General features: G+C 49.0%; 10 protein-coding genes across 10 annotated transcripts; 5 read left to right on the top strand and 5 right to left on the bottom strand.

Annotated features, from left to right (window-relative positions):
- Nucleotides 1-5,361: 5,361 nt before the first annotated feature.
- N7503_001976 (F-box/WD repeat-containing protein) lies at nt 5,362-8,659 on the top strand (the record flags this gene model as incomplete). The annotated part of the gene is made up of 3 exons (XM_057061523.1): nt 5,362-5,778; nt 5,833-8,472; nt 8,537-8,659. The coding sequence occupies 3 exons, from the start codon at nt 5,362-5,364 to the stop codon at nt 8,657-8,659; spliced, it is 3,180 nt and encodes a 1,059-aa protein (XP_056925485.1).
- A 1,677-nt stretch (nt 8,660-10,336) lies between these two features.
- Nucleotides 10,337-11,339, bottom strand: N7503_001975 (translation initiation/elongation factor MRX8; the record flags this gene model as incomplete). The annotated part of the gene is made up of 2 exons (XM_057061522.1): nt 10,337-10,760; nt 10,819-11,339. 2 exons carry the CDS (start codon nt 11,337-11,339, stop codon nt 10,337-10,339), a joined length of 945 nt encoding a protein of 314 aa, XP_056925484.1.
- A 189-nt stretch (nt 11,340-11,528) lies between these two features.
- On the top strand, nt 11,529-12,138 carry N7503_001974 (putative AP-3 adaptor complex subunit sigma; the record flags this gene model as incomplete). Its single annotated transcript, XM_057061521.1, has 2 exons — nt 11,529-11,597; nt 11,653-12,138. 2 exons carry the CDS (start codon nt 11,529-11,531, stop codon nt 12,136-12,138), a joined length of 555 nt encoding a protein of 184 aa, XP_056925483.1.
- A 486-nt stretch (nt 12,139-12,624) lies between these two features.
- N7503_001973 (60S ribosomal protein eL8) lies at nt 12,625-13,758 on the top strand (the record flags this gene model as incomplete). The annotated part of the gene is made up of 3 exons (XM_057061520.1): nt 12,625-12,630; nt 12,898-12,975; nt 13,048-13,758. 3 exons carry the CDS (start codon nt 12,625-12,627, stop codon nt 13,756-13,758), a joined length of 795 nt encoding a protein of 264 aa, XP_056925482.1.
- Nucleotides 13,759-14,818: 1,060 nt separating this feature from the next.
- N7503_001972 (uncharacterized protein) lies at nt 14,819-16,100 on the bottom strand (the record flags this gene model as incomplete). Its single annotated transcript, XM_057061519.1, has 4 exons — nt 14,819-15,043; nt 15,146-15,562; nt 15,625-16,029; nt 16,053-16,100. The coding sequence occupies 4 exons, from the start codon at nt 16,098-16,100 to the stop codon at nt 14,819-14,821; spliced, it is 1,095 nt and encodes a 364-aa protein (XP_056925481.1).
- Nucleotides 16,101-17,295: 1,195 nt separating this feature from the next.
- On the bottom strand, nt 17,296-17,785 carry N7503_001971 (uncharacterized protein; the record flags this gene model as incomplete). Its single annotated transcript, XM_057061518.1, has 3 exons — nt 17,296-17,412; nt 17,461-17,615; nt 17,683-17,785. 3 exons carry the CDS (start codon nt 17,783-17,785, stop codon nt 17,296-17,298), a joined length of 375 nt encoding a protein of 124 aa, XP_056925480.1.
- Nucleotides 17,786-18,694: 909 nt separating this feature from the next.
- Nucleotides 18,695-21,860, bottom strand: N7503_001970 (putative spindle pole body component). Its single transcript, XM_057061517.1, is given in 6 exon segments — nt 18,695-18,766; nt 18,821-19,924; nt 19,939-21,211; nt 21,277-21,485; nt 21,562-21,668; nt 21,793-21,860. 5 exon segments carry the CDS (start codon nt 21,619-21,621, stop codon nt 18,728-18,730), a joined length of 2,685 nt encoding a protein of 894 aa, XP_056925479.1. The 5' UTR covers nt 21,622-21,668; nt 21,793-21,860; the 3' UTR covers nt 18,695-18,727.
- A 444-nt stretch (nt 21,861-22,304) lies between these two features.
- N7503_001969 (WD40 repeat domain-containing protein) lies at nt 22,305-23,827 on the top strand (the record flags this gene model as incomplete). The annotated part of the gene is made up of 3 exons (XM_057061516.1): nt 22,305-22,342; nt 22,411-22,576; nt 22,649-23,827. 3 exons carry the CDS (start codon nt 22,305-22,307, stop codon nt 23,825-23,827), a joined length of 1,383 nt encoding a protein of 460 aa, XP_056925478.1.
- A 600-nt stretch (nt 23,828-24,427) lies between these two features.
- N7503_001968 (uS17 family ribosomal protein) lies at nt 24,428-25,165 on the bottom strand (the record flags this gene model as incomplete). Its single annotated transcript, XM_057061515.1, has 1 exon — nt 24,428-25,165. One exon carries the CDS (start codon nt 25,163-25,165, stop codon nt 24,428-24,430), a length of 738 nt encoding a protein of 245 aa, XP_056925477.1.
- A 550-nt stretch (nt 25,166-25,715) lies between these two features.
- N7503_001967 (uncharacterized protein) lies at nt 25,716-26,584 on the top strand (the record flags this gene model as incomplete). The annotated part of the gene is made up of 2 exons (XM_057061514.1): nt 25,716-26,262; nt 26,316-26,584. The coding sequence occupies 2 exons, from the start codon at nt 25,716-25,718 to the stop codon at nt 26,582-26,584; spliced, it is 816 nt and encodes a 271-aa protein (XP_056925476.1).
- Between the last annotated feature and the right edge of the window lie 74 nt (nt 26,585-26,658).

Here is a 26,658-nt window from a genome sequence, read left to right as displayed (position 1 = left end):
ACAGGGGTTGTAGAGTATAAGTACTTTTTTCTCTTAAAATGCAGCTACTCCACCTTGTCAGCAAATGCTCGGGTATTGACCAGGTACCAGTACCAGCTCTGGTTGAAACCCGTGGCTCACGGGACTCCACCACGTACCGGATGTATACGCAATCAAATTATATTGCTAGAAAGTCGGGTATAGTTCAAAGGAGTGACTGGAGGTAGGAAGATTTAGATAAGGAAAAAAAAAAAAAAGAAACGAAAGTGTGTGGGGGAAGTGTTTAGTTTAAGAAAGGAGGGAATAAATGTGGTAAACCTAGAAATCGAATTATTGTACGGAGAACGGAGTTCAAGGAAGTTATTGTCTAGATCGATTGGCTCAGCTATCGGCAGACCTAAAGGGGGCGGATCCACCTGTCTTTTTTTTCTGGAGCTTTTTTGCTGGCCCGCATCGATCCATGTTCGCCCTAAAAGGGGTGGACTTGGTGGAAACAGTCCCCTCACTGTCGTCACTACTGGTTCACAGCAAAGTGGATCGGGCAATCGGGGCTGTGCCAATTGGAGCTCGAGCTCGTCGATTTTAGTGATTTATGGTAATTAATTTGATTTAGCTTGTATGGTTTTTAGAGACAAGTGCTCATGGTTCTGATTCCCAGGTTTGGGTTAGGGGGGGAATCACAGGTACGATAGGCTTGAGAAGGCTCATTCAACCCGAAGCAGTAAGTATCGACAGGCACTAGCGAGACATTCATCCTCGGTTCCATTCACACCACAACTGCGGTTCCTCGAGTCCCGTGGAAGTACGGGGTACGATGTACCTAGGAGTGCCCAGGTTGGTTAGTCCATTACATTGTCCTCCGGAAATTGCAGTGATTGATCCTGCTTCATGCACGCTATCCCTGGTCAATTTCCTGGGAAATTTCCTGTAATGAATGCTGATTGAGTCAAATAGCAAGTTTAATTAAACAGCACGATCTAGATATGCACCTAGATCACTCGTGTTCGGCCCCTTACATGGCTGGAACAACCTTAAACGCTAGACACGTGTACTATAGATAGACTAGGTGCCTGCATGCTACACGTCTACTTTGTACGTGGGTAATATCCACACTATTGGTGGTAATCCCCCGTGGCAAAGGGCTGCGGCAGATGTGGCATACACCATGCAGCGCCTCGTGCGATCTATTCTGTCTTTGACGGGACCTCATCACTCCACTTGCGCGCCCCGTGCTCTACAGTTGAGTGTCGTATTTAGAAACCGGTCCAATCTTGGGTGGATTCCTTCAACTCTGGGACCGATGGAGAATATCGGCCGCTATGGCCTTGAGCGACAGACGATTCGCGTCACATTTCGATCGGTGATGGACCCAGTTTTCAGCCCGCCGGGGCCTTCGATCGCGTCAGTCATCGTAGCCGCCCGAGGCTAAGTGGTACCGTGACAAATAATCGCCTAGGAACTGGCAATGATCGACCTCTTTTTCACTATCACGCCGTGTTTCCATGGATGCCGTCAATGATGGAACTCAAATACAGCGGCACAGAGCCCACTTCATTGAGGGTTGAACCGCTTCATGCGGGATAAAACGTCCCAAGGTTGCCAAAGTTGCGTAGTTTGACAGGTTGTCATGCCCCTTAAGTCTCCAACTTTATTTAATTGAGGCCCTGAAGTATTGCAAGTCCCGAAGACTCTAATCTGTGCTTGTTCATGGTGCCGAGCATTTGGTTGTCGTGTATGCTGGGAATGAGGTGTCAGGCACAGTCTGCCCATGATGGAGTCGACAAAAACCCTTTGCCCTTCGCGCTCTAGCTCGTGCCACTCTGGATAGATCTAGGCATATCACATTTCCCGATCGTGATGAAGATCATCAATCTTGTCCGGACAGCTCCGTTCGCGCTCCAAGAGCGCGTGCCGTGTCTTCAGACCCACCGACCCAAAAGCTCCAGTGGCAAGCCAGTGTGAATTGTTTTTCTTTTCTTCTTTTTGATTATTTTAGTACATCCCTCCTAGTTCCTCAACTTGTCATTGGCCCATCATAGGCATCTGGGCTATTTGCATCTGCATAATGGCAGCCATTCCAAATTTATTGCATCGGGTTTTGCTCGGCTAAAAGTTGAAGAGATAGGGGTAAAATCGAATAGGAATCAACGACTCAATACTTCCAAGACTATGACATACTGTAGCATGAATGAAAGTTCAGATCAATTCTGTTATAACCGAATGGTAATGTGTACCCCGAGTTCTCCGTAGCATTTTGCCGACCGCTGAGCACTATCGAACCCAAATGAATGGTTTGACAGGTGTGGCAACGCCCCCCTTTGTCCACCATGCCCCAATGATCGAACTAGCGCCCAATGGTCTCTCAATAGTGAACCCAGCAGCTGATGAACAATGCACGCAATAGTCTGTTCCACTTTCCATGGTTCTGACTTGACTCCCCAGTCTGCTAACGATTCCTGGTGGGTTTCGTCGATCATGCGCAAATCATCCGTTGATTGAGGGGTGCAAGCTTTTCTTGTGAAATTTTTGCCAATATTATTGCGTTCGTTCCAAGGTTGTCTGTTCGGATGGAGAGCGGGTTTCCGACGCCATTGAGTTCCGCCGTTGAGGAGACCCGGTGTTGGCTGGAAAGGTTCGGTGGAAATTTCAGTGAAAACTGAAACGAGAAATCCAAGGGTTTGTTAAGGCTATGCTGGCTAAATATCAAGAAAATGATGTGTTTCAGATGCCTATAGACAAATTTGATGTGTGGGTTTGCATCCACATTTGTAGATCATCCGCTTTACACGAGCTCAAAATTGAGGCATCTCGGAGGATTAGCTTGACCACCTCTCTGGGTCAGGGATAAGAAACCAAGAACAAGGGTCTGAAGCTAGCAAATCTTTCTAATAATAAGTACTGGGCCCAGCATCGTGTGGCTCATAACTTTTATGCTAGCCCCAGCTGTCAGTATCCTAGTCGATTCGGAGGTTTGCCGTCAGTTTTGAAATAGACATTGCAAGGATAACCTGAGTATGAACACGATCATACGACACAGCACAGGCCAGTTGGACCCCTTTGCTTCATAAAGGAATGAATTCGCTGCAGGTGGGCTGCAGTCAGAAAGATCAAAAATGGAGAAAAAGTTGGAAACATTCGTCCGATCTACAACGCTGCCAGTGTTCGTGTTTTTGAGACGTCGAATACTTCAAGAGAAATTTCAGTCGGCAATCACTTGATACCAACAATTTGGAATACGAGCTATCAGAAGCCGGTCGGGGTGAACATGTGCAAGGATTGATGGTTTCTTTGTTGGCCTCCGGGGAAACAGGTTCTGAGCCCCGAGGACTTGACAATGTGGAGAGAAACCTACACTGCAGCAAGTCCTGATTGTACGCGAGGACACATGCATGTGGCCGGTTTGCACATGAGAGCTTGAGTGGGGCATGTATCTCCAGCCTACAATGAATGGTGGCTCACATGCATATGTACTCGAAAGTACCTTAGAATTGGTAGGGGTTCATTTTATCTCGAAGTCCTGTCGCTTTCTTACCCAGGTGGATTCTGCTCTGTGTTTCCTACACCACGGGTTGACCCTTCTTTATCTTATTCTACTTCAAATTTAGTATGATGTGTTTTATATCCACTACGCCCATTTTTGTTATTTCCGTGCAGACATCGTATCAATTGATTACCGAGGTCACGGTTGTCTTCCAACATCAGTAATAAGCACTTCGATTTAAAGCTTGACCGCCAATTTCAATCAAGGAGATCCTGAGATCCATGAATGCATAGCTGCATAGGTGTTTGAACTTTGGAATGTGTTGCTGTAGGGATTTTCAAATATTCAATATTGGTATAAACATTTTAACTGGAACCTGAAAACATAGAAGCTCACTAGCCCACCTGCAGAATTAGCAAGGCCGTCATGCTAGAGTATACCCACCTGTAATTGTACACCTTGAACTTGATTGAGGAAATGGCGGAAATGAGAAAAAGTTCCACTACCGATAACATCACTTAATTGTGCTGGCGTACGCGTTCTCCGCGTTATCATTTTCCCGGCCATGTCCGGTAGTTAATAGAATCCCTTCAGAGGGTCAACTTCTGGAGTGATTGTCAAAGGGTTTAAATTTTGTGGTGCGGTATGACTAAGGTTGAAAATTCATAGATTGAAGCTGTGAGAAATACTTCGGGAGAGTTGGGTTGGGAGTTGACTGAAGTTCAACCCTTCGAAGTATATATTTCTAGCTCCACCCGTAGACGGGTGTCGTGGCCAGGGCCCGAGGGTACCTGCAGGTACCGTACTGGATACAGACACATTATGTACCCAATTGCTGCACGATGCTAGGAAGGGATGCAGTAAGTATCCACCCCTTTGACCTCCATGTTTGGTTTGTTTTTCTCCCCGTGCAGGTACATAATGATCAGGCCATCCCTGTTTCCAGGTGGATACTTAATGAACGAACTTGGAAGAGATCTCGATACCAGATTCCGGGGCCCCACCTAGGGGTCCAGGGATGGCCTTATATTTACAAGGCAGTAAGGTCTGTTTGCAGGACATTAACCTGGTAGATGCGAGGTCCACGGGTGACGATGCATTGCGTTCATCAGTGGCAGGAACTGACTACACGTGACCTGTGGCGATAAGTTTGGCTGGAACATTGGGAATCTTGATTAGATATGCACTTATGTAATCTCATCCCCGGCCTCTCCACATCCCTAAACAGGTTTAAGATCAGTCTATGGATTTGTTGGGCGATAGACTAGTAATTTGATCAAATTAGATATGTAAAATTCCAGTAATATTCCAGGCATGCAAAGCAATATCTTGACCGAGCTCTGTAGTGGGAGATCAGGAATCTAGTTAAGAGTATGGCGACCCGCGCCACATAGATAAAGGGTTCCCGAGCCACACAAGAAAGTGGGCAGTGGCAGGTTTCAAGGTTTTCACGCTGCAGATAAAAACCGGGGGGCAACCACGAGGACTCTTATCCCAGAACGATACAAAGAAAATTTAGATATATAGCCAGGATAAATTCCTATCATGATAGATCTTTCTTAAACTCAATTTCTATGAATTTTTTCTGCCTAAGATAGAGGTTGAATCAAGCACAGCAAACCGCACGTTGTGGTCCATGACATCGTCCAATCCGGCACTCGGATTAATTGTTGTTCTCCGCCCCAAACTCCCTTGTCAGCCGCCACTGTTTCTCTTCTCCCCTTCCTTTGACTTTCCTTGCGTCCCTTTCATCCAACTTTCAAACCCGCATAAACATGACCACTTGCGAGACCCTTTCCTTTGTGTAGATGGTCTTGCTGGCTTATTGTGTTGGGGCATTTCGCTAGCAACTCTGACCTCGAGTTGCTCGCCTTCATACGCTTCCCCCACCTTCGCCTGTGATGTCTTCCGACTTTCCTAACTCCCATACCTCCCATAACACGTCCGATCAACCCGATTTTCTGGTGCCGCAATCTTATGTCGCACGTAATCCCGAATCTCGACTAGTTCCCGCTCGACGACGCGATATGGACGATCACGAAGTTGACGAATTTGGGCAAGGTCCCTCCAACGCCCTTGGGCAGTTTTCTTTCGCGCCAACGACACGTACAACTGTCGTGACAACAACAACCACTACAACCACTTCGTTCCCGCCCCTGGCGATCAAGCCTCCACGAGCAGTGAGGGACTTGGATGCCCGACAGTACCCACTAGCCGCGACGCCAACACCAGCCGCCTTAAAGAATCTCAAGTTCAAGATTGGCGACAAGTCGATCGTTTTTAATGAACCAGACGACTCTGCATCGGTAGCCACCGAGGTTAGTGCCTCCATAACTGCCGTGGCGTTGTCTAAAAATACTAACTCCGTTTAGCTGAAGGAAAAGAACGATGCCTTGAAAGCTTCCAACGGGTCGATCCGTTCGGTAAACTCGTTCACATCCGAGGACGATACTATTTCTCGCCGACTAGGTCCCCCGCGTTCCATGACCCGGATGAACCATCCTCACTCACAGAATCGCCCCGTCTCCCCGGTCTCCAACTCTGATCCCCGCCCCTTTGTCCTTCCGCGAACACGTGCAAGTCGAGTTCCTTCCGAGCCTGTCGCACGTCGTACTCGCCATAGCTCAAATATCCATCTTTCTCCCGCTGGTCTGGCCACTCCAGAGACAGAATTGAACATTGGCAGCCTTGGAGATGCGGCAGCAGCTACGAGACCAAGAATACACAGTGCAAATTTCCCGCGTCGAGAGACGCCGTTGCGATCGCCTCTGTCGACCGAAGCTGGAGCACTGAGTACTTTGCATAAGTCAAGTTCAACCGAAAATCGGGAGCTGCAAGGTCCTTCGACCGACGGGAATCACCCCCCTGTATCCGATCCGGCACCCACAAGTCAAAATGTCTCATTTGCTACGGAAACAACTTCGCAGCAACGCCCGGACTTGTCAGCTCAGCTCTCAGCAATCGACAATGCTATGGCCCAAGACATGTGTTTGCCAAGCCCCAGCCTGTCACCAGTTACCGCCATGAATGCACTGCACGCCGAGTCCTCTTTCGAATCAGAAGGACCTGATGTCGACACGGATTCAAGTTTAGACCATAATGTTCCACGGCACTCCAAGGCAATGCGTCTTCATGATGCAGATTCGCGAGGAATGAATCTGTCTATGGCACCAACATCACGATCCCAGCCATCTTTGATGGATATGCCCAAAGTTTTGGATTTCTTCGACTCTGTTCCTGATGAACTAAAGACATACCTCATGTACCAATTCTTGCGACGTTGCCCGAAACCAACCTTGCATTTCGTGGCTGATGTGGTCAACCCCACCTTGAAGTGTGACTTCTTGACATTGCTCCCCTTGGAGCTCAGCCTGAATATTGTGAAATATTTTGATGTTCAGACCATGTGTCGCGCCGCACAAGTCTCGAAGAAGTGGCGTCACATCGTCAATTCGGATGAGAAAACCTGGAAAGAGCTTCTTGACCAAGATGGGTATGTTCTTTCCGAGGGAGAGCTGGAGCGAGCCATTAGAGAGGGTTGGGGCTGGCAGTGCAGTAGCCCTGATGATTGGGAGAGAGATCTGAGCACCACAGTGGTCAGAAAAGAGCATGAACTCTCTCCTGTCCCCTCATCATCTGCCACCAGTGACAGGGCTCCACTCACCGCTCTGCCGCTCAACAGACGCCCCAAGCGGAAGGCGAACACACGTGCTTCAAGCCGGAAGCTTGCGAAACGCAAGATTTCATCAAGCGGAACAGATTACTTTGAGCCAGACTGGAAGAAAGATATTGCTGCGTCAGAGGCCCCGTACGCTGCGGCCAACACTGCCGCTGCCGCTGTCCCCTACCCAGAAGTCGGTCTTCCCTCCCTGCGTGGTCTTTACCTCTATAAGGCTCTTTATCGCAGACTTCATGCCATTCGACAAGGATGGATGAAACCAGAGGTCAAGCCACAACATATCGCTTTCCGGGCTCACGACCGTCACGTCGTAACATGTTTGCAGTTCGATTCGGATAAGATCTTGACTGGCAGTGACGACACTAATATAAACGTATATGATACCAAGACTGGTGCCCTCAAGGCCACCCTGGAGGGGCACGATGGCGGTGTCTGGGCTCTTGAGTACCACGGTAACACCCTGGTGTCCGGGTCCACTGATCGCTCCGTTCGCGTTTGGGACATTGAGCGAGCCCGGTGCACTCAAGTGTTCCATGGCCACACGTCCACTGTCCGTTGCTTGCAGATCGTCCTGCCGACCGAGGTCAGCCGTGACGCGAATGGACGTGCCGTGATGATGCCGAAGGTGCCCTTGATTATCACCGGATCTCGTGATTCTAACTTGCGGGTGTGGAAGCTTCCGAAGCCCAGTGACCCGGTGTATCTTCCTCACGGCCCCGCCGCGGACGATTATGACTGCCCGTATTTTGTCCGTGTCCTAACTGGCCACACCCATTCGGTTCGTGCGATTGCGGCGCATGGTGACACCTTGGTTAGCGGTAGCTATGATTGCACCGTGCGAGTGTGGAAAATATCCACCGGACACGTCCAGTTTACTCTAACAGGTCACACACTGAAGGTGTATAGTGTTGTAATGGACCACAAGCGCAATCGCTGCATCAGTGGTGCAATGGACCACATGGTAAAGATTTGGTCGCTCGATGATGGAGCTTTGCTTTATAATCTCGACGGCCACTCTTCTCTTGTTGGTCTTCTGGCTCTGCAAGGTGATCACCTTGTTTCGGCTGCAGCAGACTCCACGCTGCGAATTTGGGATCCACAGCGTGGTCACTGTAGGAACACACTCAGTGCTCATACTGGTGCCATCACTTGTTTCCAGCACGATGTCCAAAAAGTTATTTCTGGATCGGACCGGACCTTGAAAATGTGGGACGTTAGCAACGGCAATTGCATTCGAGACCTCCTGACCGATCTCAGCGGTGTATGGCAGGTCAAATTCAACGATCGTCGGTGTGTTGCTGCAGTGCAGCGGGATAGTCTGACGTATATCGAGGTGAGTGTCCTTTTGTCTTCCCTTTCTGGGTGGCTTTGGATCCAAATTAACAACATCTCTGTAGGTCCTTGACTTCGGTGCCGCACGAGACGGTGTTCCCGAAAACAGACTCGGACAGCGTGTCGTAGTGAATCGTCGTGGCCACGAGATTGCGGCAGGCACTGATTCCGACTCCGACTCCGACTAAACCCACGCCATTTCTCATGAAGTTTCGAAGAATCAACCTTTGATCAACTTCCTTCTCATTTCCTTTCGTATCACATTTACCCATCCCTCTATTTCTTGTTTCCATCTTTCCAGCCCCTTTACTCCATTCACGATACCCCATCTTTATGGCACTCATATCTCATCTTCTCTTGAAAAACCCTTTGCATAGCGTGGTCGGCATTCTTTGATCATCCAGCATTACGATGGGGACAGGCGTTGTGTGACGTTTCCTGATTCTTACAGGAGGACTATACTTTACTTCTTCATCTTTGGTCATATTCCTCCTTCATCCTGTCATGTCAATTTCACCTCTTCCATTTTTCCTTTTGCCACTGTACTGCCGTCTAGGTATGGCCTTTAACATTCCCTTGTATTTGATTAGTCGGTGATGCTGGATTCGGTGTTTAATGCTGGTGTCAGGTCCGATAACTTATTCCTTTTGATTGTCCTGATCCAGTCCTTATAAGCTCAATTCAGTATATTTGATCTTTATGACTGGGCGTTTTCGAAACAGTAAGGCCAACTTCGCCTGTACATCCTTGGGCATATTCAGAATATCAATGAAATTGCAAGCTCTAGCAATCAGCCTACTTCCCCGACGTCGTACTGTAGTCTAGGTAACCACAGATCAAGAGCCTCATCTACCATCCGTGTCACAATTTAGCCTTCGAATTTCGAACACGCACGCATACTTAGTCAGATTCCTAACTTTTGTCTAGGGCTGGTTTCAAGAGCGAAGGGTCCTGAAATAAAGCTTATAAGACTGTCGTGCCCGCAGTATTTCACCTGGATCCATCCAAGCCCTTCACACATCATCATGCTCGCCTTTGAAGTTATTGCCAACGCCGCGATCTTCTGTTGCGCTATGCTTGCTATTCCGTCTTTAGCGCAAAGCTGTGCAAATGGCGAACAATGTCCCATTGGATGGGTTTGCAATAAAACCCCAAACACTCCTCAATATTTGTGGTGCACGCATTGATGGGTTATTGGAACGATATGAAGGTACAGTATGGTGTGCCTGATGCTTTATGGTGTGTATGTTTTCAGAGCGGAATGAATCGTTGACTGATGATCATGACTTTGAAAGTTTTAGGACATCGCGATGACTTGCTCTACTCTAGAACCCAGGACCCTTGATCTCGAGATTTGGGAACTATTGACTGCCCAAGGGTGGGATACTTGTTTTTCTCGGGAACGGAGGTAAATGAATGGAGAAAAGGGCTCTATAGCGCCAATGTTTCGAAGGTTGGAGTAGTTGAGTATATTACATGAGTTTCTATGTACAAGATGCTTTGAGCCACGTCCTTCCTCTTCAATAGTGAAGTATAGACCTAGCTAGCATAAGTAAAATTCGGCCTGTGGGGTCTGGTAAGGGGACCCGGCGCAATGAGATATCGCGAGATAGAGTAACATGCATTTGCGCCCGAGTCAAGGATCAAGGGACTCGGTATTGGAGATTCTGGAATATCAGATGAGCCGGCAGCGGTTCCTTTGAGAAGGAAATAGTGACTTGTTGGGCTAGTTTGTATATGTTTCGGGTGCCAGACTCCACAGACTGCGGTGCCATGGCCATGTATTTCATATGCATCGCTCAAAGGAATATGAAACACTTGCGACGGGATAAAGGAATTGTCACGTCTGCGGGCATAATTGGATATCAAGGCGTTTCAGGTGTTGCCACAGGGGGTTTAGGAACCGGCTGCCCGCCTTGTAAGCTCCCATCAATACCCGCTGCGGACAGGATTGCCCAACGCACAGCGTTAACACCTAGAAACTGGCCACCGCCAATAGAAATGTCTGCACTGCAGGTGACCAGCTCGCCCAAAGCACCAGGCCCTTCTGAAACGCGCACGTCAGGTTGGACCTGTGGCCGCATTTCTTCCAGCATTTTCTGAAGCCGCTGTACGCTCACAGCCGAAGCGCCAGACTTGACCTGCTTCTTTGTTTTGGCAAGGACTTTATCGACTTTCGAAAGGATTATTTGATGTGGGATAGCGTAGTGTCGGAAGAGCTGGAGGATCTCGGCGTCGTTCTTTTTGATTCCGTGTTCGCTGTCGATGAGGATGAAGGCACGCCGGAGTCTGGGGTATGTCATTAGCTACAATTCTCTGACATTTGGACCAATATGAAGCTACTCACTGCTTACGTCCTTGGAGATATTTCATAATCTCCATTCCCCATTCTGCTCGACTAGCTTTTCCATATCCGGGCATATCCAAAAGCACCACTTTGTGTTCACCACCTTTCGTGCCTCCAATACCAAATGCGTTCATCTCTCTTGTCCGGCCAGGTTTTGAGGATGTCCAACAGATCTCCTGACCCATGATAGCGTTCAGTAACGAGCTCTTGCCGACATTGGAACGGCCGAGAAATGCGACTTCTGGCTCGATTGAAGTTATCGGAGTTGTGCGAAACTTGGCCGCGGACCATAGTTTCAAAGGGGAGTGACGCGAGGGTACGAATAAGTTGTCTGCAAAGGCAAGCTGCTCTGAAGTAGGTGGTTTGGTATCCCAGTAATAACAGAGATCTGAAATCGTCAGGTCTTGTAGGCCGCGCTTGTTTGGGTTCGGCGGATGGATGGAGGTGGGGGTTGTTGTAGATTTAAGGGTCGAATATAAGCGCCCTGAAGGTGCAAGGACCCTGCTTATACACCTCTTCATGTTCAAAGTACTCTGCTGCAATTTGAGACCGGGAAAAGAAGCGCGTCAAGTTCTCCAGAAAATCAGACGCACGGACCATCCTTATCGATAAGAACGCCGCGGGACTGAGGACGACTCATTACTCGACCTCGGTCTCTTCCACATTCAAGATTGAGCTCTACGTTCTACCATCGTGCTGTCAGCTTCATTATGATTAACGCAGTGCTTGTATTCAACAATAATGGCCAGCCACGGCTGACCAAGTTCTACACACAACTGGTGCGTATCTCCAATCCATGGTCATCCAACCCAGCATACAATTAACACTCTCCAGGACACTCAAACACAGCAGTCTCTCATCGCGCAAATCTACCAGCTTGTTGCACAGAGACCGGCAAGCGCATGCAACTTCCTCCCTCTGCCCCCGCTCCTCTCGCAGGGCGCCAGCTCTGGGGCCTCCGGACCCTCCGACGCGCCTACGCAGATTACCTACCGCACCTACGCTACCTTATCATTCATTATGATCTCTACATCTATGGAGTCACCGCTTGCCCTAATCGATCTGATCCAGGTGTTTGTGGAGTCATTGGACCGCATGTTTGAGAACGTCTGCGAACTCGATCTCATCTTCGGCTACGAGACGATGCACGCTGTCCTCAGCGAGATGATTGTTGGAGGCGTTGTGGTTGAAACAAACACCGAGAGGATTGTCGCAGGTGTGCGCAATCAAGAGGGCTCCGCAGGAAAGAGGAAGGCTGTTCAAGCGGCCAGTTCTGGTCTGGGACGAGGTGCACTCCCGAGTCTGGGGGGTTGGAGGTGATGCAGTGTTTGCAGCTTGGTCTATATTCCTTCATTGATTTAGCGGCATTGTTTCTGCATGATCTGATTTTAATTGACTGCCCAGGGGGCGTTATGATATGAGTGTTGATGTACATAGAAGATATCTTGCGAGGCAACGCACGCGTTTGCTAGCTGCTTGGCCTTTGAAAGTTCCAGTTGCTCAAATGATACCACGATGAATAAGCATTACCAAACATACCTGTACTACTCCTAAATCAAACACACCTGCCAAGCAACGTTCTTTAATTACATGGATCTGGAGCTTTGATATTCTTAGTCAGACAGAGAAGCCTGAAGGTCACGTGGAGTGGATACCCTACTTTGGTAGCGCAGCCCTAACCCTGTCACATGACTCCACTAGCGCGATCCGGCCCACGAAGACTGGAATAAGATCCCGCGATCTCGAACTTTCTCCTTTTTCACTTCGACAATCGCCAAATTAGCGCAACGATCCCAAGTCGACAACATGGTGGTAAGCATTTGATTATATCTTGCTCACGTTTCGCTTGCTGCAGCGATGTCGTGAAGACTGTTTAGTCTAGCTTTCGATCCTCGTGATCAAAGCAATTCCGTCAATTGTTCCAACAGCCTCGAAAGAGATGTTGGGCATTGGCGATGAACTGGCTTGAGACATGAGTCCAGCACCTGAAAACGGTGTTGGCCTCATGTTCTCTCTAGAGTTTAAAGAAGATGCAGCCCATGATGGACTAGATCGCTGATCTTCTTTTCTCAATGATAGCCTCCCAAGTCCGGAAAGAAGACCGCCGCCATGCCCTACCCCCAGGGCAAGGCTGGTTCCTCCAAGAAGCAGGCCAAGGTTAGTTTCTTCTTTCCCCCGGGAGTCTGAGAAAATGGAGTCGAGATACTAATCAATGAAAAATTTTCACAGAACCCTCTCATTGAGAAGCGTTCCCGCAACTTCGGTATCGGCCAGGACATCCAGCCCAAGCGCAACCTCGCCCGCTTCGTCAAGTGGCCCGAGTATGTCCGCCTCCAGCGCCAGAAGAAGATTCTGAACATGCGCCTGAAGGTTCCTCCTTCCATTGCTCAGTTCCAGTCCACCCTGGACCGCAACACCGCTGCTCAGACCTTCAAGCTCCTTTCCAAGTACCGCCCTGAGACCAAGGCCGAGAAGAAGGAGCGTCTCGTCCAGGAGGCTACCGCTGTCGCCGAGGGCAAGAAGAAGGAGGATGTCTCCAAGAAGCCCTACAACGTCAAGTACGGTCTCAACCACGTCGTTGGCCTTGTTGAGAACAAGAAGGCTTCCCTCGTCCTGATCGCTCACGACGTTGACCCCATTGAGCTGGTTGTCTTCCTCCCCGCTCTCTGCCGCAAGATGGGTGTCCCCTACGCCATTGTGAAGGGCAAGGCCCGTCTCGGTACGGTCGTCCACAAGAAGACCTCCGCCGTCCTGGCCCTCACTGAGGTCCGCTCCGAGGACAAGGCTGAGTTCTCCAAGCTCCTGTCCACCATCAAGGAGGGTTACACCGACAAGTACGAGGAGTCCCGCCGCCACTGGGGTGGTGGTATCATGGGCGCCAAGGCCAACGCCCGCACTGAGAAGAAGCGCAAGGCTGCTGAGAACGCCATCAAGGTCTAAGTTTACTTTCCGTGACTTGGACTTTGTTTGACGGGATCGCCTCCACAAAAGCGCTAAAAAAAGTTTTAATGGGAAATGAAAGGTGTTCGAGGCTCTGGATAACTTGTTAACGGCCAATTCTTTTAGCTCTAGATGGGTGTGAAAGAGCTTTTGGCCCTTTGCCCGTTCTAACAAAAGACAATATTTTTTCACGAACTTCTCAATATGTACCACTTCCGCAGATACCCATGAATGCATTTCTCTACCTGTTCAATATGCCAATGGCTTAATATCTGGAGATCAGCATTCATGCACTCTGTACCCGTAATATTGTAACATAACACTCATTGTGAGGACTAGCGAAGTTTGTAACTTTCCATTTACGGATCCAACGGTTGGTTTGCCTCATCGGATCCAGCGTGCCAGCACATAATGTCCAAGATCATTACGAAGGTTGGTAAGGGCTCCTGTCAGCCATGTCTGCCGCCCTAAATACCACACTGAGTACGATGAATCATACCCTTGTGTCTCAACCGGGTTCAGTTCACTATTTGTAGATATGAACCTACATAGTTTCAGGTAAGCATTCCAAATAGTCCACGGGAACCTTGAAACTGAAGTGCATAGAAGTCGGAGTCCAGGAAGATGATTTTTCATGAGTAGAAAACAACACCCCGAGATATTGACAAACGACTACCCAACAAGGCTTGGAATGTTAGGAGAAATACTCAAATGTGTAATGACCGGGTTGTTGTAGAGACATAAAGTTGTAACTAATCGCATCTACAATGTGTTTTCAGAGGGGGGGGGGAAGGCGCATTGGATTACTTGTTCGGCTAGGTCACCGAATACTTACTGTACCAATGGTTTCGCCGCGCGTGAGTTTGATGGTAGTGATCTGTCGTGGTATTTGGGTACTATCGAGCATGAGCGAGCACACCTCCCAGATGAAGACTTCGATGACTTGATGGTTCAATGATCTGCCAAATAGACGCAATCGATATGTTTCTAGATGTCACCTTCATAGTCTTTAAGGCTATCCATGGATGTGGGTTGCGCACGTGCGCAGGCGTTACGTTAACTATTCGTGCTGGACATTAATGTAGTTACATTTTGCATTTCCAGTAGGATAATCGTCGAGAATTACAAGTTTGTGATCCTTCTGAAGAGTGATATGGACTGGTATTTTGTGATATGTTATGGTTCGTGAGTCATAATTGAAGTAGTCCACAGCCTGAATAGTGCTGCTTCTCCTTCTTCTCCCATGCCAAAGGCCACAGCTTGTTGTAACAGCTGAAGCGAAGTACTTGTAATTTGGAGGGGATAATTATATGCTTGGGCGACAGTCACCACTTCTTTCTGCTCCTTTGATCAGTCATATCCTATGCGTAAGCAGTTAGCCACTTACCAGTTTATGTCGTAGATGCTCGACCGTATCTCTAGGTGCAGAAGTTCCACCCAAAGCCTCAGTGACCCTTATGAAGGGCTTGCTAGTATCCGCCGCATTTCCAATGATTTGAACCAGGTTACTGATTGAAAGGCTTAGGGCCTGTCCAAGCGCCAAAGCCTCGATCGCAGCGAGTGTGTGGACGATTTCGAGTAATTGGCATATGAGGTCACACGCCCATGCATTTTCAGGTACATATCTCTGGTTCTGCACCGCCGCCGAGACTAGAGATGGACTTTGAGCGAGAAAGATTCGAACAAGGCCTGAGTCGTCTTCTTCACCATAACCAATCCGTGATGCAAACTGATAGAGTCGCTCGGTCGCAGTTGCCATATATAGAGGAAAGTTTTGAAGAAGACCTTCCGATGTAACAATTCGCTGAATCATATCCAATCAGCGGTTATTTCAATATTCGACAAGTAGTGAAATCGGGAACTTACCATATCTTTGACGAAGATTTTAAGTGCAGAATGCGGTGTCCAATCATCAACAAGCATATGGAGTACTCGATCCTCAAACATCCAACTGTGTGCCGGACTTTTTAATACGATTTCATAGACCTCTTTCGAATTCAATCCTAAAGTTGCCGCCAGCCCCATAGCCTCTGCAGACGCAGCAATATGGATACCGGCAAGATGCTGGTTGATAAGCTTGACCTTATTTGCAGCCCCCAGTCCTCCTTCAATCTCGAACAGATTTGCACTCATGGACTCCAGTATTGGTTGCGCAATCAACAAAGCATCTGCTGGTCCAGATGACAACACAGTGAGGCTGCCCTCAGCGGCGCGCTTTGTTCCACCAGACACTGGACAATCTATGAGTTGGACATCGCGCCTGTGAAACATCTGATGAAGACAATTCAGAATACTTTGCGGAAAACCCGGAGCCACCGTCGAACAAAGGATGATCGTCGCATTTTGTCTCAAAGCATAGACTGCGCCTGTACTCTCAGCAAAGAATACGTCCCTGTCTGAACAGAGTTCGCAACCATGCATATGACGAAATGCGCATCTTGCACACATTCTCGCGGGCTTGATGAAGTATTTCCGCCCATTGCAAGTAGCGTCTCTAAAGCCATGAGATTGACATCAAACCCTGTTACATGAAAGTCGTCTGCAAGGAGATGTATGGCCATTCCCATTCCCATGGCACCTAGGCCGATGAAGGCGATTCTTGGTTTTGTGCCCATTGTATTTCGAGCTCCAAGTGTGAAGTGCGCTGGGAGTCAGGTGGCAAGTGACAGTAATAGCGTATGGTTTTGTGTGTTTCTGTGACGGCACGAAATGAGGATTCATTCGCCTCGCGGATCTGTGCTAGGGAGCCAGGGTATGTAGTCTAAGGATTCTATTCTCCCAAAGATGCCTATGTAATTAACTTAAGTTACGCATGGCCCAGAGATTTGCGAGGAGGATACCGGTGGACAATCTCGAGATATCAAGGGAAATGGGAGCTCCACCCCCGCCACTCCACCACTCCACTATTCCACTACTCCACCTATCCATTCCTACGGCACTAGTTCAGAAATGCCGCGGGCTGCCATGCCACTATTATTTACCATAAGTATATGCGTTTGTTACTTTATTCGGTTCAACGTTATTGCTTGTCGTAGATATCAAGCTCTAATCTCAAAGCCATTAGGGCCTGTATGTAATATGAGTAAAGTCAAGTCAGGTCAGGATAACACATAGAGATACCAAATAAAGCAGGGAGACTGAGCAGCTACAAATATGTCACTTAAGCGACTCAACAAAGTAGACAAGCTGGGCACATGCGAAGGGCAAATAAACAAATAAGGCGATGTCTCTGGTTGATCATAGGGGATCGTACAGCGAAGTGGGTGAAAAAGATAAACACAACACATAGGTCACAGATCAAGAATAAACTGGTATTATGAAGTTAAGCAGAACATGCTGAAGAGTCCGAAATTTTGATGTTCAAAGGAGACTTGAATTTTAAGATGTCTAAATGCGGGTGAGGATTCTTCCTTTAGCTTAAACGGCAAAGTTTGTCCAACGCACAGAACAATACAAAGACAGGCCAGTGGATCACGAGATTCAAAAGTAGGGTAGGGTCATCGGTCACTAGTAGAAATCATCAGTAAATGATCAAGTCTAGAGTATAACAGTACCCACATTGATACTAGGGACCAAACCCGCTTTGATAAGGCACTCAATGAGCATATCATTTTTCTGCTTGCAAAATTCTAAAGTCTCCACCCGATTTTCGTCCTAGAAGCCATCAGTCAATGATCAAGTCCAGAGTAAAACCGTACATACATCGACATCCGGGGCATAGATAGCATAGATGATCAGCCCATTAAGCATTTTGCCTATCTGCGTGCAGACATCCAGCCTTCGCTTCTGAGCTTCTTCCTTCCGCCGGGCTTTCTCAGCACGGACAACTTGCCGGTGGCAGTAGGGACTGTGAGTCCCTATATTTGACAGAACGTATGATAAGCTTATGTATGCGCCAGGTTTAGGAAACTGGAGTAAACGTACCGTCATCACGTAGCGTGCAGCCCCAACAGTAGAGATGAGAATCCGTGGTAGCGGTAGGATAGGCGCCAGCAGGAGGCTGCCCAGGATTGGTAAAGGTAGACATTCCTGTTAAAATACAACGCTTGGCAAGGATGTGAGAGAAATAGGAAGGAAATGCATAGGAGAAGGTTGAAGAAAGAAAGAATCAGAAGTGAAAAAGTTGCAGCTATTTATACCCTTTCTTGGAAGAAGTCACTACTTAGATCATTGATTCACTTCCAGTGGTCTAGCCATTTGAGTAGGCTCTTCACTTTCGTTTTTCATTCACTTCATTCAACGGTCACCTTGGAAAGGGCAGAAATCTCTGAATGCTTGGACCTAAGCTCACTGGCTAAGCGACTTCATCATGTTATCACATATGAGAATATTTGCTGTCTTTGTTGTATGACCTCGTTTCCATACTAGATCTTAGTACATCACCAATGTAACGCCTTCGTAGAGAAGAGAATAATTAGGAATTTACCATTAAAGTTTCTGGAAAGCGCTCTCAATAACTAACCAACAACATGTGTACATCCAGGGACGTTCCTGGAGTACAGCCTTGCCAACGCCGACAAAGACCCAAGAAGTCCGGATATCGTACACCCAGGTACACCCTTAAAAGGAATAATACAGGACGTGGATTAGCAACTACATATAGCACCCATACTATACAATCTGCCTTGAAACAAGCCAAGCCAGATGAAAAGTAACATCCAGATTGATAGAAGGTTTATTAATCAGACAAGACCTCCAGGAAAGTACCCCATAAAAAACCCCGTAACATGAAATAAGGGTGGAATCTTGCAAACAGACAAAACGGTGGTATGAAAACATACAGGGAAATAGAAGACCAAGCGTAAGGAACACCCAAAGATAGAGTACAGAAGCCACAATCCCAATCCAGTGCACCCAGAAGACTGAAGATGCTCACAACGAGATGGGGCGTGACAGAATAGAAGAAGCCGAGTTTAAAAGCATCGAAAGGGAAAAAGGGACATAAGCATGATGGCGGTCGTTTTTGTCATTAACGTTGAGCGGGAGGTCGTGAGAGTCCTTGTCGGGCCTGTTTTTATGTTAGCAATTTTATTCATGGGCAGCAGGTACCGAGATGTCTTACCTTCATTTGTTCGATTCGGGCTTTGAGCTGACTGGTCACTTCAGCAGCTCGCTTCCAGTTCTCTGCGGGCTCTGATGATCGGGGCTGTTGGTCTTCGTCTGCGTGGCTGGTGGAGTTGCGAGTCGATGAGCGGGTTGGACTTCCGATGTTGGAGTAGCCGTAGGTCGGGCTGAGCTTGCGTCGGCCAAGTCCACCATCTCGGCTACCAAGACTTGGTGATTCGTGGCCGTTGTTCTCTTTCTCTTCACTAGGACTGGCGGAGGCATAGCTTCGAGGCCGGGAGCTCTCGAACCGGGGTCCCATATGGAGGCCGGATCGTGCTGCTGAGGGGGTTCCACTGGAGGCTTCGTGGTACATAGATGCAGGTTCCGAAAAGCCCATGTTGCCACTTTCCGATGGCGCATGGGGTGGGCTCATTGCTGTAGCTCGGAGGGCCCGCGCCAATTCGCGCTTCAAGCGTTCAATCTCCCGTTGCTGCTTTTGAACATTGGCCTCGGCAGCCTCAGCGTCACTTCGTGCACGAACCAGTTGGGTCTCCTTTGCCTTGATGCTCAAGACATCTCTGGTGTGATCTTCAATTAGCTGAGCATTCTGATTCTGCAGCTCGGTAAGCTGGTTGTTGAACTTGGAACGCTCAGACTTCATGTCCTCAATGGACCGAGCAAACCTCTCCTTTTCATCGCGAAGTTGTTCAAGTTCAGCGCGTTCTGCCGCTGAGATACCACTCATGGCAGGGGCGGGAGCTGGAGCGGATTCAGCAACTGCTGAGGGCTTGGCAATAGGGCGACCAGCCAGACCACGACCAAGACCGAATTTTGGTGCAGCTGGAGGGGCTGCCTCTTCTTCCGCTGGGGGAGGAGCAGCTCGTCTGACTGGCGAGGCTAAACCTCCTGGACCACCAAGCTTGCTTCTGAGCTTCGAACCGGGAGGAGCGAGACCGCCAGCCTTTGGAATACCACCTAGCTTCGAGGGAATACCCTTGGGAGCAACCTTGGCTGGGGGATCTTCTAACGGAGCCGCGGAAGCAGCAGAAGCCGGTTTCTTCATGCCCAACGCTGGCTTCTTTCCAGGGGCCATAGTCTTTCTAGCTGCTGGAGCAGCGGGCTTGGGGGTGCGACTATTGGCTTGGGTCGATCCTTGGCCTTCACTTCTGCCGTCTCGAAGAATTCCTTGACCTTCGCTTTCCGAATGTCATCCAATCCATCAAGGTAAGGGTTCATGGCTCGTTCGCCCAGAATCTTCATGAGAGTACCCAGGGTCTCTGCACCACCGGCTCGAATTCCTTCCGTAGACTCGGTCAGGAGTTTTGTGCCTGCATCAGCGATGGACTTGATCTCGGGCTTGGATGGAACGATTCGAGTGGTACGAAGACAGCGAATCAAAAACTTGACTGTCTCTTGCTTCACTTGCGGGTTCTTGTGCTTGAGATATTCCAAGATATCATCCAGACAGTCTGAAAGATCTGTTGATAAGAACACAGCATCGAGTGCTCCACCCAAAGCATCGGCCACAGACTGTTTCTTCTCCTTGAGACGCTCCAATATCGGCACCATAATGGTGGATCGGTATTTCATAAAAGAGTTGCGCAAACCCCTGGCCAGCAAATCGATACAGTTCGCAGCCACCGTCACCACCGCGACGTTGGCGTCTTTCATACATTTGGCCAACGCTCTCACGATTTCATCATAAGGGCCGTCCTTGATTCGAGGAACATTGATCACATTGTACAATGCATCCAAGGCTTCCTTGCGATCTTTCCATTTTGATGAGCCTAATTGGTCATGTAGGTCCTTAGGTACCTTTGGCATAATATCAACGGGCTCTGCAAGGTCGAGAACCTCAGCCTCGTCTTCATCTTCGGCGTATTCTTCTCCCTCCTCTTCAGCATCACCACCCGACGGAGCTGCACTAGCCGCAGCCATCGCATCTTGCTGAGCCCGAGTGAATCGTTCTTGCTTCGGTGCTGCCTCCTGCTTCACCCCGTCAAACAGCTTCTCGAGATCCTGCTGCTGGACCGGCTTCAAGTCTGCCCAGAACAGTGGTTTCATGGCCTCGCGAAGCCATCGATACATCTCCACAGTAAGATTTTGTGCTTCGGCACGCACATTTTTATCCGCATGGCCAAATACCTTAGTCAAAGCCTTGAGTGTCGGCTTCGGGTCCACAATCTTGCATCCAAAGTTGTGGTAGATTAGCGTTAAAGCAGCCAAAGCACCAGCGACCACCTTGGGTACTTTGTGCGATAGTGTAGGCAAAAGGTCTTCGAGAACGGGATCGGCTTTATCTAATTCAACGCATAATAACAGAGCCTCCTGGGCGCTGGCTTTACCGGCTGGTCTGGCACAGGGGAGACCCTTTTCCGAGATCGGGCCGATAGTGAGATGCCGAGTCCTGGAAGAGTCAACCATTAGGTCCACAAAATATAAGCTGAACAACTCTAATATAGAGAAACATACCTTGCGCATGCTTGTGGGCCTCCGAATTTCAAAAATGAACAGTATGCGCCCATGCCCTCTACCTGCGCGGCAACGTTGGAGTCTGCGACGGCCCCTTTCCACAAACTGGGGTCGTTTAAGAATGGTGTAAATACAGGGGCTGATTCATCGGGTGTCTTTTCGAATTGTGCCTTGGCATCTTCATATCCTTCCTTGCGGACTTTCCAGTTCTATCGAATGTCGTCATGGTCAGTTCGGTTCGTCGTCTGGCAAGCCACCTCGAAGCGCTACAAAGGGAGGACACACCTTATGGGCGAACCGGTCGGGCAACGGCAAGGAAGAGAAATCTGGTTCAGCGTCCGCCATGGTGACTGGCTAGATGACGTTAAAGGACGGTGTAACTGATTCGGCACCTAGCAACGCAATGTGGTCAGCTCGTTTGCAAGTATTCACACAGACAGACCGCCAATGCGCAGTATAAACAAAGAAGTGAATAAAAGGATTCTGCCCGTTAAGGCTGGGCTGCGATCTCCTTACCGAGAGGGTTTGGTGCCCAAAGAGGTGGACGGCACGAAATTCGGGATCGGCTTCAGTCCGCGCGATCAGGGATACGGATCACTTAAAAGGGGTAGTAGGGTTGGAATCGAGGAAAGTCGAGCTTGTAAGGAGAAATATAATTCTCGTAAATTCATGAAAACCCCACAAGTTTGTCGAGTGGTCTGGGGGAAGTTGATTACAAGATCCGGAGGGGAAAAGGAAATAAACACAGATCGGGAAGTAAACAAGTGGGCTTGGCGGTGTCGTTGTTTTGTTGCTTCAAACCCCGCGGTGGATCTTCATCTTTAACATCTTGAACTTCCTGCGGAAAAAAACCTACACTCAGTAGAGAATAAGGACTTCAAGTCTTTCTTGCTGGCCTCAATTTGTCTTTGAGATCTTCTACTATTTGTTTGAACCATTGCCTCTCTGGTTCTGCGCAAGCGACGGTCTCCGGTGTATGCGGAGGTGATTTGAGGACTGCCTGGGAAACACACAAAGCCGCCGGCACCATGAGCCAGCTACTCACGGCGCGGCAGGCGGAGGAGCTGTATGCGCCCTGATATGGAGTCGATCGCGATCGTGACTATGTACTAACATGATCATTTTTTACTGCAGACACAAGTCAATCATTGCATACCTGGCTTCGGCGAACCTACCCCAAAGCTCCGCGGCGCTGCGAGAAGAACTCGGTGACTCGATCACGGTCGATGACTCTACACTCAAGAAATATGAGGGTCTTTTAGAGAAAAAGTGGACTAGTGTAGTCCGATTACAGAAGAAGGTGAGAGCATCGTTCACATGTCGGTGTGGAGGATATAGATGTTCAGGGATATTGATCTGTTGTATTTTTTAGATTATGGATTTGGAATCGCGATGTGCCTCGCTCCAGGCTGAGCTGGACACCGCGACTCCCACATCGCTGTCGCGAAGAAATCAGGACCCCGCCTCCTGGCTGCCCCGAGCACCGGCTCGACACGACCTCGAGTCGCACCGGCAACCAATCACCTGTGTTGCTTTTCACCCGATTTTCTCATCTCTTGCGTCCGGCTCAGAAGATACGACAATTAAGATCTGGGACTGGGAGCTGGGTGAGCTCGAACGCACGATCAAGGGTCACACGAGGGCTGTCTTGGATGTGGATTATGGAGGTCCGCGAGGGGGTACCCTCCTTGCATCCTGTTCCTCTGATCTCACCATCAAGCTGTGGGACCCCGCCGATGAATATAAAAATATCAGGACTCTACCAGGTCACGATCACAGCGTATCTGCAGTTCGCTTCATCCCGTCAGGAGCGGCGGGATCCCCAATGTCAGGAAACCTTTTGGTGTCTGCGTCTCGGGATATGACCTTGCGGATATGGGATGTAACGACAGGGTATTGCGTTAAAACACTGCAAGGGCATGCTGCGTGGGTGCGTGATGTTGTTCCCTCCCCAGATGGCCGATTCCTCTTTTCTGCGGGTGATGACCAAGTACCTCGGCTCTGGGATATTTCATCGGGAGAAACAAAGGCCACCTTCTTAGGGCACGAACATTACATTGAGTGCGTTGCTTTCGCTCCAGCTACCAGCTACCCGCATCTTGCGCCTTTGGCTGGCCTGAAGAAGCCACCGCCAGCCTCTTCATCAGCAGAGTTTGTTGCGTCCGCAGGTCGTGACAAGACCATTCGTCTTTGGGATGCACGAGGTAATTTGATCAAGACCCTCATAGGCCATGACAACTGGGTGCGTGCGCTGGTCTTCCACCCTGGTGGGAAATATCTGCTTTCAGTAGCAGACGACAAGACATTACGATGCTGGGATCTCACCCAGGAATGCAAATGTGTGCGTAAGATTGATGACCATGATCACTTTGTCAGCTCAATTCGGTGGGCACCTCCTTTGATCAAGGATACTGGTGCGAATGGCGAGGGAACCAACGGCGCTGCAGAATCCGGTGCAAAAAGTGCGAAGGATGCCGCAAATAAGATGTCGATCAGATGTGTCGTTGCCACTGCCAGTGTGGATCTCAAGGTCAAGGTTTACGCATCATGAACGCTGCTAGCTGCTGAAACCTACTGAAGCAAAGCTTCTCATCAAATCTGGATACCAGTCTGCGCCGATTTGGCAGCCGGAAACCCCTTGCCAGATCAAGTCTTTCTACGAAATAATGGTACACTGGAACCACCAAGCTGGCGCACTGCAAAGTTTCATTAAAAGAACTGTTTGTCGTTTCAGGGCAAAGGAGTTGGTTTCTCTTCTGTGATACCAGTGACTTTTTCCATTTACAAGTGATTTAGGAATGAATGGGTGGACCACATCCACAGGAGGGAGATGGTCACGCTTTTCCGTGTATACAGTTTTGACTTTGTATCAGGGCTGGGGCTCTTTCTCGCACATACTTCTTTAATGCCGCTACGTTATCATTGACTTTCTGGACAACTTGTTTATAGAGAATCGTAAACAGCAAGCCTAGAAGGCTTCGGAAAGCTGGGCTTCAATCTACTAGAGAATATGAGATCACATCTCAGATGCAAAGTTAAATGTATATCAATGAAACGAGGCTGTATAATATAGTACATATGATCCAACATGCAACACCACCATGGATATCAAGTCCACAAGGCCAAAGTAAATAATCGCACAAGCTCCCTATTACTCCTCCTTGAGAGTCGCAACCGGAGGTTCAGCCGTCCGCTCAAGAACCAATTTCTTCAACTTGCCCACGCGCTCCTGACCAGCATGAATCCGGTGAATCAACTGCGCCTTCGAAAGAGACTTCGCCTCCTCCTCACCAACAATACCAGCTGCTGTCGCAACCAAATCGACCTCCTCACCCTGCCGACGCGACTCCCGACGCACATACTTGTTCGCCCAGCGACGCTCCCGCTCCTGCTCCCGCTGCTCACGCGACATAACAGCCGGTCGCTCCTCAATAGGCACAGCAAAGGGGGTAATGATCCGCTCAACAACATGGTGAACGTGACGGCTCTTAGGTGCACCAGACGAGAACTCGATAACGTCGCCCTCGCGCAGCGAGTTAAGCGGGTCGGAGACCAGGTACCGCGTTTCCTTAGGGTAGAATTTTCCAATGTGCTTGTCCCAAATGTTGTGGCGCTGGGTGACGCGGACGGTGCGCTCCATGCGGCCGACTGACTCGACGGTGCCGGTCTTCAGGGTGTAGGCGTAGTTGCGGAGCAGGGCGGGTGGCTTGAGGTTCTGTGCGGAGTCTGGTGAGGGGATTGTAGACTTTTGTGTAGGGGTGGAGGTTGTAGAGGCTGATCGGAGGCTCTGGGAGATTGAGACGGAGGGGAGAATTGTTGATCGGATGGCCATTGAGGATGCGATTGACCGGATGGGCATTGTAGCCCGGAGGATGTGGTTGGGGGCCATTGTGATTGAGATTCCTCTGTGATCCCTTTTAGAGGTAGAGTGGGATCGGGTACAGATATCCGGGTAGAAGACCGGTGAGCGGAGACAATGGAGAAAGTGCTGATGAGGTCGATGTTGCGGGTTTGCGGAGTTGAAGTTGAGAAATTCTCGGAGTTGTGTTTGCACTGTTTGCACACATGTATGCGCATCGGCGTCACTCGAGTCTTAGATTCTTAGAACATTGAACAAGTGCAAGCTTGAAAATGTTTATTTGAGCCTTGAACATGCATATAAATAAAATCAAAGATTTCAAATGCTTTTTTGAGAGTTTTCTCAAGTGCTATCTAAGTCAAATTAGGCAACAATGCTTGATACGGATCTAAAATGAGCCTCATCCATGAACTACATAAAGCTTGACACAACTTCGGCACCCATATTTTCCTAAATCGATATTTTCTACTTCCCCTCCTTCTGCATTCTTCTTCAGCTAATATCACAATCTTGGAACCGAAAAGTGAACCATTTCAGGAAAAGATATTAGAGTCCAACACATCTCCTCAAGCTATCAACAATGACCATGATGGCGTCGATGTTCCGAGAGCCTCCAAAGAGAGCGCAACGCCAGGACCTGGCAGCAGATACCCTTTTACACACTCCAGATATCTTTATGAACACCGAGGCTTCTCAGTCATCAATTGTCTACCCTGACCTCCTCCCTCGAGTGGACCCTCCAAACCCCAGCGCGGGGAAACCGAAAGTCACAGTTCGCAACCAAGACAGCTTCACAGCTGCGAAGGAAATCCTGGACCGAGAGCCATCGGCCAGTGTCGGTGTTCTCAACATGGCCAGTAATACAGAGCCTGGGGGTGGATGGTTGAAGGGCTCTCTAGCTCAAGAGGAGGCTCTATGTCTCCGCAGCACTCTGGCCGCAACCCTCCAGGACAGATTCTATCCTCTTGCAGATTTTGCAGCAATTTGGTCCTCCAAAGTGGCTGTTTTCAGAGACGAAGTCAAAAACTGGTGCCTTGTCTACGAGCCCAGCAGGATATTTGTTGTGGGCGTGGTCAGTGTGGCGGGTTTGCGATGTCCTCCACTGGCGGAAGACAACGAACATTTCGGTATGCATGTAAGAAGATACAATATAGTAAGATGAGCTACTAACACTAAACAGAGTACCCTGGGGACATTCGGGTCGTCAAGGACAAAATGCGACAGGTCCTTCGCGTTTTTGCGAAGAACAATATTACTCATGGTGTTCTCGGTGCTATGGGTTGCGGCGCATATCGTAATCCTCCACGAGAGGTCGCGCGAATCTACAATGAGGTAATGAATGAGCCGGAGTGGAGTGGTGTCTTTGAAGAACTTGTTTTCGCTATTCTTGACTCGAGGGCGGACGGAAACTATTCGATTTTCAAGGACGCGCTGCAAAATGATGCCTGAGAGCTGGTTGGATCAATCTTTACTTTTTGTTTACTTTAAGGATACCCGCTCTCTATCTAGGCTTTACACACTAC

The sequence above is a fragment of the Penicillium pulvis genome, assembly GCF_028828015.1.
Source record: "Penicillium pulvis strain IBT 33274 chromosome Unknown contig_12_segment0_segment0, whole genome shotgun sequence".
NCBI lineage: Eukaryota > Fungi > Ascomycota > Eurotiomycetes > Eurotiales > Aspergillaceae > Penicillium > Penicillium pulvis.
Note: the sequence above shows the minus strand (reverse complement) of the source record. Positions and strands in the feature narration are given on the sequence as shown.